The 8,754-nt window shown below is 47.7% G+C and overlaps 1 protein-coding gene across 1 annotated transcript; it reads left to right on the top strand.

Moving 5' to 3' along the window:
* Positions 1-1,742: 1,742 nt before the first annotated feature.
* On the top strand, positions 1,743-5,987 carry RPL19 (ribosomal protein L19). Its single transcript, XM_054593791.1, has 6 exons — positions 1,743-1,836; positions 2,813-2,919; positions 4,103-4,225; positions 4,833-4,953; positions 5,323-5,433; positions 5,780-5,987. Exons 1-6 carry the CDS (start codon positions 1,832-1,834, stop codon positions 5,901-5,903), a joined length of 591 nt encoding a protein of 196 aa, XP_054449766.1. The 5' UTR covers positions 1,743-1,831; the 3' UTR covers positions 5,904-5,987.
* The last annotated feature ends 2,767 nt before the right edge of the window (positions 5,988-8,754 follow it).

Below are 8,754 nucleotides of genomic sequence, written 5' to 3'. Positions count from 1 at the left end.
CTTTCTGGTTGTGTGGCCCCATATAAACCACCTTTTCTGTAAAATGGGGTTGCCAGTATTGTGTCTTTGGCACCTGGGATTATTGGGAGAATGAAATTAAATGATAGATTACTGGGGCTTTTGGAAATGTAAGGTGCTGTGCAGGAAGTCAGTCATGACGGGAGAATCTGTTACCTCTCTACCATTTATCTTGTTCCACAAAGCTTTGCCCAGGTTCAGTGACCCTAATATAAGGCCGGCCTGCTGTGTTCTGCTGGAGAGGAGGCTGAAGTACATTGACTCCTCCTCCCCACCCTGGGCTCTGCAACAAGTGGATGGCCAGCCTCAACTGTTTCTCTGAAGCCCATTCACATTATTCCATGAGCAGAGCCAATCATGAGCAGGGTTCCCATGGGCCGCTTGGGCACAAGAGAGCCTGGCATGACAAAGAAGGCATGGGTTTTGCAGTCTGAAAGACCTGGATTTTCACTTTCTGTTACCTCATTTAGCTGTAAAAATGACAATGGCACTACTTGTATTGTGAGGAAGTGGCATACATTCTGCTCCCCCCTCTCTCTTTTTGACCTTCTGAGCTCTGTTTAATACCTCAGAAAAATGGGAGATGGTGTGACAACCCGGAGCCAAGCAAGTTGGAGCCAGAACTCATGTCTAGGTTTCCTGGACCCCAGAATATGCTCCTTGGGTTTCCGCATCAGGTACTCCAGACCAGGAGGGGAGAACTACCGGTTGTGCCGTCAAAAAAATTTTAACTTTCACAACTATGCGTTCACTAAGCCAAACACTATTTCTCAAGTGCTACTTACTATGTTTTGAGCCAGCAATTTTCACCCGGTGTGCCCAAGAATCTTTAAAACATGCAATACCTGACTATTTATTTAGGGGCACTTGACCTCTTCTCCCTTAGGTTGTCAAAAAAATGACAGCAGCCAACACAGCAATAGCCATTGGTGTGAACGAATCAAAATTATACCTATTTTTTTTGTCAGACGAGCAAAAGATATATTTTTTGGTGTGCTGCAGAATTTTAGTAATTAGTTTACGTGCCATGAAATGAAAAAGGTTGACAATCGATGCTCTAAGCTCTAAGCCTGCTGTAGTACAGTGTGAGCCAAACAAAAAACGGTTTCCACCATTAAGGAGCTTGTTGTCTTAATGCCTTCCTTTTGCAAGTTGCAAACATTAACTCGTGTGATTTTCACAACTGGACTACGGAAATACTAGGATTAGATAAATTTTACAGAAGGGAAAATTGAGGCACTAAGAGATAAAGAACTGCAGTGTTGCAAAAACAAGCTAATGTCTTTGGCGACCTACTCTGCACTCCAGGAGCTCCCAATCAACTGAATAAAGGTGGCTATTGTCTGGTATCCGTCCTATTATTCTTTCGCTTCATTCACTAATTTTTTTTACCCACTAATGAAACACCCTTCCAGAAAATACATGACGTCCGCAACGACTGGGCCACTCTAGCAAACCGGTCCCAGACCCCGGCCGTATCTCGCCTGCGCAATCCAGTTGACTTCCGGCTCCCAGTACCCACGTGATCAGGCACCCTTGCTGCGCTTGCCTAGTAGGAAGTCGGACTATACCACTGTGCTTTACCAAAGGGGTGTATTTTCTATGTTTTTAAGTTTAAAACGGCTCCCGATACTAGGTTTCTACTATCTCGAGTCTTTACACAGGATGTAAGTAAATTTAGGGTGGTGGAAGATGAAAGGACAAGAGGGGAATACGGATGAAGGCGGAGCGGGGCATGGGCTCTCCCCTTTACAGATAATGGGAGGAGCCTGACCAAAGGGAGTTCTTTCCTTTCGCCGCTGCGGCAGCAGCCATGAGGTGAGGACTGGCGAGTCTCTGGCCTGGGTTAATCGGGACTGTGGGTGGGCGGCGAGGCTCGATGCCGTGGCCCCGGGTGGGAGTGATGAGGAGGAAGCAGCCCTGAAGCGGCCGGTCCCAGAACTTGGGGTAGGCCGAAGCGGCCTAGGTTCCGGCCTCAGCCTCAAGAGGATAGGGTACGGGGAACGTTCCGAGAGCTCTAGGCCGCGGGAAGTTCGCGCACCGCGCCGCACACGTGTCCGGGGCGACCCACGCAGGCAGAGGGAAGGCAGCGGTGCTGACTAGGCCCTGGACTCCTTACAGGGCGCCCTTGGGTCCAAGCCGATCTCTGTCGAGGGTGAGGCGATCCCCAGAACCCACGTAGACCAAGCATAAGGAAACTCTAAGGCCAGCCCTGGTCGGGTGGCACAGTTGGTTGAAGCATCATCATCCCTTGCGATTTTGGCCCGCCGGGCGTAGGGAGGCAACTGGGCAATGTTGCTCTCGCACATCGACGTTTTTCTTCCTCTCCCTTTTTCGCTCTCCAAAATCAATACAAACATCCTCGGGTGAGGGTTTAAAAAAGAGAAAACTCTAAGGCCAGCTGAAATTACCTTATTACTGTGATAAGACGAAGAAAACGAGCCCAGGAAGCAAAGGACTAGACTAAATCAAGTCTACTGGCCTCGGATTCTTTGCCGAAACACTTGTTTTTAGACTGAACACCAGAATCGGCATAAGCCCCCACATTTTCCAGAGGAGAAAGACCTTGATATAGAAAAGATTGTTAATCGGGAGTTGTGGTGGTGTGGATGGCAAAAGTCTTAGCGCAGAGGGACATGTTGGCCCTTAACACTAAGTGCACATTCACATCTACTATCCCCATGTGTTATATTTCACAACATTAGAAGACTTGGAAGGGCAGGTCTTGCTGGGGATGCTCATTCTAAACCAGGAATGGCTTCTAGGGCCTGACAGTGTTTTCTGTTGGTCTCAGTATGCTCAGGCTTCAGAAGAGGCTTGCCTCCAGTGTCCTCCGCTGCGGCAAAAAGAAGGTCTGGTTGGACCCCAATGAGACCAATGAAATCGCCAATGCCAACTCCCGTAAGTTCCTGGGTTCTTCCTAAGATGAAAGATGAGAGTTGTGTTGACTCTTAACGAACCTAGGAAAGCTCATGGGAGTGGGGGGTTTTATAAAATGGAGGAGTTACAGAAATAATGTGGATGCCAAAGGTTTTATTCCTGCCATTTGCCAAAATGACAGGATAGGAGTTAAGGGAACCACCCGGTGTTACATTAAGGAGCACTCCTAGAGTGGAGATTGTGTCTTGTGGCTGTGGGGAGGATTTATGAAGAGACAGTACAGGGACTGGGGAGGAGAGATGGCCAAGGAAATTGTGAAGTGGGGAGACCTGGGGCCTCAGACCTTAGAAGAGCCTGTTGGCATATTCAAGGCAAAGGGAGGTCAGTCCACGGAAAGCTTCGGCACACTCAAAATACGTCCACATAATTAAAGATGGTAAGGCAGATTTTGTTCGGGATCATGGTGATAGGTTCAGGGACCACTGCAAATGGGATTTTACAGTGTCAGAGATTGGGCTCAAATCTGATTATAGTGTGGGCAAATCGGAATTTCTAGCCAGGGCATATGGTGTAGGGGATCAGCAGATGGAAAGTTAGAAGAAACGGAGGTGAGGGGGATTCTGGCTCAACGAACCCAACAGGGTTCTTGCTGAAGACAGGCCAGGGTGATCAGACACCATGTGGGGAATGGTGATGGGTGTGGAGCCCAGTCCGACATTGGGGTCGGGGCTACTGCTTAAACTGACCGAGTTCTTACTAAAACTGGATTATACAAGGAAGTGCACAGGTGGGCCTAGGAGAAGGTTCAAGAACGTGATGAAAGGTTGGTTAAGCGAAGACTCTGTCAATATCAGGGAAGTTTTTAACCAGTTTGGGTTTTGGCATTGTAACGTGAGCCCCCCAAAAAATCTTGTTTTAGACCAGTAGCTAATAGGTGAAACAAGATCTGAAGGACTAGGCTGCATCTGTACACTAGGTTGATTATACACCCTAAGTATATATTTTGAGTATACTATAAAACTAAAAGTAGAGGGAAATTTTCTTGTCATGAAAAACAAATGAGTTTGTTATTTCCAACCGTTTCTGATACTACTGGGTGGGGGATGTGAGCAATGTCTGTGGCCTATTCTATTTAAATTCTAGGTTGTGACTGGTATTTTGGGGGATAGTCCCTACCCGACTGACTGGCATCGCGTTTTTCCAGGTCAGCAGATTCGGAAGCTGATCAAAGATGGGCTGATCATCCGGAAGCCTGTGACAGTCCATTCCCGGGCTCGATGCCGGAAGAACACCTTGGCCCGCAGGAAGGGCAGGCATATGGGCATAGGTAAGTGTGTTCTTCTTCCTCTAAGATTTAAGAAATAATAGATGCTTACGTCTAGACTGAAATATATTCAGGATCTTTTTCTTCCCATTCTTTCTAATTTTGAGCCTTTTTCTTACTCTGATGTTTGATGTGTTTTTTTTTTCTGTGTGCAATTCACAAAGTTGGCACTACTGTCGACATTGAAAGTATTGGTAGATAGAAGTCACACTGAGCACCAACACTATGCCTAGGATTCTACTGGATACTTAAAAATGCTGTACACTAAATCCTAAAACCACTTTCTAAGATCAGGATGATTTAGGGAGATGAAGCCCCTTCCAGCTTACCATAGTGCCTTGGTGCACGCCTTCTCATATCCACATTTCTGTGTGAAGCAAAGGAGGAGGAATGGCCTTGTTTGCGCTTCCTTAGATGAGTTAATGAAAAAATTAAATATTTGGCGGCGTCATCTATAAAATGGCAATAATGAGATAAAGCACTTGGGACATGACCTAGTGAATTATAAAGTGTTTCAGAAGTTGGTAGCTGTCATGACCAATCAACTATCTTTAATAACTCACTTGAGAACTGAATGCACTAAAGTGGACCTAACTCATCTTCCCTGTAGGTAAGCGAAAGGGTACCGCCAATGCTCGAATGCCCGAGAAAGTCACCTGGATGAGGCGGATGAGAATTCTTCGCCGGCTACTCAGGAGATACCGTGAATCCAAGAAGATTGACCGTCACATGTAAGCATACCCTCTTGAGCCCACCAGGACCCATTTGCCGCTTTGACAGCTTGCTCTTGGTGTGGACACAGCTGTCTCACTGGCCTTGGTGAAGGAGCCATGTGTGTTAAGTAGGCTTAGAAAATTCTTCCATTCTGTCCTGTTTTTCTCCCCCCCTTCTATATCATAAGGATAGTTAAAGAACTGGATTCATCTGCCAGACAAGCTCTTCTGTTTAGAAACTGCACAGAAAGCCTTAGTTTGTGGGAAAGTAGCTCATGTAGCACTAGAAGAGAGGAAAGGAGCCCTACATGCTTTAGGAACCTTGTGTGGAGAGGCCAGCCTCTGACCCCATCCCCAACTAGAACCTCTGCCCCTTATACCCTGCAGGTACCACAGCCTGTACCTAAAAGTGAAGGGCAACGTGTTCAAAAACAAGCGGATTCTCATGGAACACATCCATAAGCTGAAGGCGGACAAGGCTCGCAAGAAGCTTCTGGCGTAAGTTTCTTCAGGAATTGGCTCTTATGTCATGTGGGCAGGTTCTTTTAACTTTATTTTAAGGATTCTTTTGAGACAGTTAAAATGTATTAATGCCTAGTCTTGACTCAGATGCAGTCTGTTAGAGGTATATGTTCCTCTGGCCTGTACACGCCTCCCCCCCCCCACCCCCCCATCACCGTCGGGGTAGGGGCTTCAGATTAGTTGGAGTAGGAGCTCTTGGTGGCTGAGGCAACTCCTATTTCACGCTGACTGCGCCCAGAGACAGAGGTCTGGGCACGAGCTTGCATCTCCCAGCAGCTCATCTGTTCTCACACTGACCCATCTTTTCTCTTCCTTTACTCAGTGACCAGGCTGAGGCCCGCAGGTCTAAGACCAAGGAAGCTCGCAAGCGCCGTGAAGAGCGGCTCCAGGCCAAGAAGGAGGAAATCATTAAAACTCTCTCCAAGGAGGAAGAGACAAAGAAATAAAGCTCCACCTCTCTTACCTGTACATAGTGGCCTTGGCAGTTACACGGATCAGTCATTGAATAAAATAGCCTCGTCTACCTACTTCTCTGCTGCTTCCAAAGTTTCTGGCTGTTTGTGGGTCTTTGCTGTTTAGAGGGCCAGAACTGACCACACTGAGCACTGGGATGCAGGCCTGGTCCAAGGCTGCCTGTTTCCTTTCCTCCTCCTTCCCTCACCTCCAGTCAGGCTCATGACCCCTCCATCCCTGAAAGAGAGGGTTGGGTTTTTTTTTAAACTTGTTTCAGTGGTGTGTGGTATTGACTTTGAAGGGAGGGAAGGAATAGCTTCTACTCAAGCCTCCAAAATACTGTGCGTCAGAACTGCCTTTACATGAGTGGTACCTTGGAAGTGATCTCAAATGTTGGTTGGGAATTAGTAGCTGTGATATCAGTTGTCACATTGTATTAAAAACAACAGAAAATAGAATGTTTATACTTTATCAACTGGGCACTGAGGTCCAAGGTTGAAATCTGCCCTAGAACTTCTAGACAGTGGGTTTCAACTACCACTAGTCCAGAAAGTACAACACCTGAACTTAAAGTGCTGACTACTGCCTAAGCTATCCCTGAACAGTTTATTGACATGTAACTGATGCTGTCATTCCGAATATCCCAATTTCTAAATCTTCCTGTCCTATCAGTTTTGGTTGATTGGTTCGTTGGTTGGTTGATACCTGTCACATATAAAGGAAGAAATTTCTCAGAAATTGGAAAAAAGGCACCTAACAAACCTCGTCAGCCTTTGTGGGTGGCTTAATGAAGTACTGACTTTTACAAATAGGAAGTAGGTTTTTATTACGCAGCTGTTACTGGTAGTAATGACCAGTTTTACAGTAAAGTATCTGAGCTGAGTACTTTGATTCTAGTCTTAAAACCAGTTTTGTAGAAGAGGAAATACGGATTTGCATAACTTCAACTAACACAGCATTGGGGTGGGAAAAACATAATTGAAGATACTTCGGAAATAAAATAGGATTTTGTAGACATTATGGGGCTAAGGAAGAAGTCTGGCCCGGTCCCCAGGCCTTGATCTGCAGAGGACTGGGCAGGCGATGCCTTTAGTGATGAGAAGGAATCAATTGGGAAGGGCAAAAAGCGGAGTTTCAGATAAACATTCAGTGGGTAGGAGATTGAGAGCCAGATGTCCAGGTGAATGGGGACAGTCAGCCAGTTGGGTACAGAAATGTCAACTCCAGGGAGCTCTGGGTTGAAAGTGCGTAGAAGGGGCCACCTCTATGTGGGGCACAGCTAGGACTTAGCTGCCCATCCTACTTGACTCCTGCCTTCCTACCACTTTCCTGAGGAATTCTCATTTAGAGGGGAGCAATACAAAGCCAATCAGCCTTCGGGGGTTGTACCTGGCAGATGTTCTCTGCATTTGTGTGGGGAAAACAGCTGAAGTCGTCTTGAGGGCAGCAGCCTCCTCTCCAACTCTGCTTCGATTGTCCTTGTCCAGTCTGGACATGGTGGGGAAGGTGGGTGGCCCAAGGCAAGGAAGTCTGGACTCAGAAATGCCCAGAAGACCAACCATGTGCATCAGACTCTGACACAAGAGCACTGTTTGTGGGTTCCCTGTTGCCACTGTAGCAGCATGTAATGCACTTAATTCTGCGGCTCTTGCTGTAATCCTTTGCCATCCCAAGTGGAGGTCTAGCAGGGGAAGGGCCTTGGCCAAGCTCCCAGCTTGGAGCGTGGGATACCTACTTCCCAGCCATGGGCCAGAGGAGGAAGGGGATTGGAGGCAGTGAAGGGACGACTGAAAGGAGAATAAGGTGCAGCTGGGAGCTGCACCTGGGCTCCTGCCTGCGGCACAGAAACTGGTTTCTGCCCTGCACCAGGAGATGGTGCTGTTCTCTCACACGTTGCTGCAGAAAACTGACTTTTTGTTTTTGGGGGGATATTGAGGGTGGGGGGAAGGAAGGGTTATGGGTTGTGGGACTTTACCTCTTGGGAAGCTTTGAGTTTAGTGACTTCTTTCTGAAGCTCACCCCAGACCTTGAAGTTACCTCTTTCCGCCATGGGCCTCCAAGTCCTTCCCAGAGCAGTGCCTGGGAAGGGAGCCCCCCCACCCCTCGCACACAGAAAACAGATTGCCTAAGCCAGATCTCTTCCAGGTCCTGGAAACTTGTGAAATCCTTTTTCTTCTAATTATTTTATTTTATTTTTAGAGACAGGAGAAAGGAGGGGTAAAGAGAGGGAAAGAAGCATTGATGTGGAAGAAAACATCTATCAGTTGCCTCTCGCAGGTGTTCCAACCTGCAACCTAGTCGTGTGCCCTGGAATCAAACCAACAAGCTTTCACTTTGCGGGACAATGCCCAACCAACTGAGCCACGTCAGTCAGGGCAAAACTTGTGAAATTATGATGAAAACATATGTCCATTTTCTCAAGAATTTACAACTGGTCCTATTACATAATTTTGCATACCCTTTAAAGGGATTCATGGCCCCCAGGAAAAGGCTCCCTGAGCAAGTCCAGCTTCATTTCTGGAGGAGGACGCTGAGGCCCAGAGAGGCCAACGACTCCTCAGAATGTCAGCACTGCGTGAACACATGAACTCGAGCCCCCACCTTTGACTCCTCCAGACATGGGAGGGCGGGATTGGGGCGCACAGCAGCTGGGGCAGGGCCATGTGCAGGGTCCCTGGCCTGCTTCCCTGTGCTCTCTGTGATGCTAAGAAAGGGCCCACATAGGCTGGCTGCCTGCAAGCACCAGGAGGGCTGAGGCTGTGACTCCCCTCACCCCCACCTCTGGTGTCCCTCTCTGCCCTTTCAGGCCTCTTCTCTCTGGCTCCCAGATTCCCCCTCTTTTTG

Source organism: Pteronotus mesoamericanus, unplaced genomic scaffold, assembly GCF_021234165.1.
Source record: "Pteronotus mesoamericanus isolate MK-2021 breed Mesoamerican mustached bat unplaced genomic scaffold, CSHL_Meso_final scaffold_476, whole genome shotgun sequence".
Classification (NCBI taxonomy): Eukaryota; Metazoa; Chordata; class Mammalia; order Chiroptera; family Mormoopidae; genus Pteronotus; species Pteronotus mesoamericanus.
Note: the sequence above shows the minus strand (reverse complement) of the source record. Positions and strands in the feature narration are given on the sequence as shown.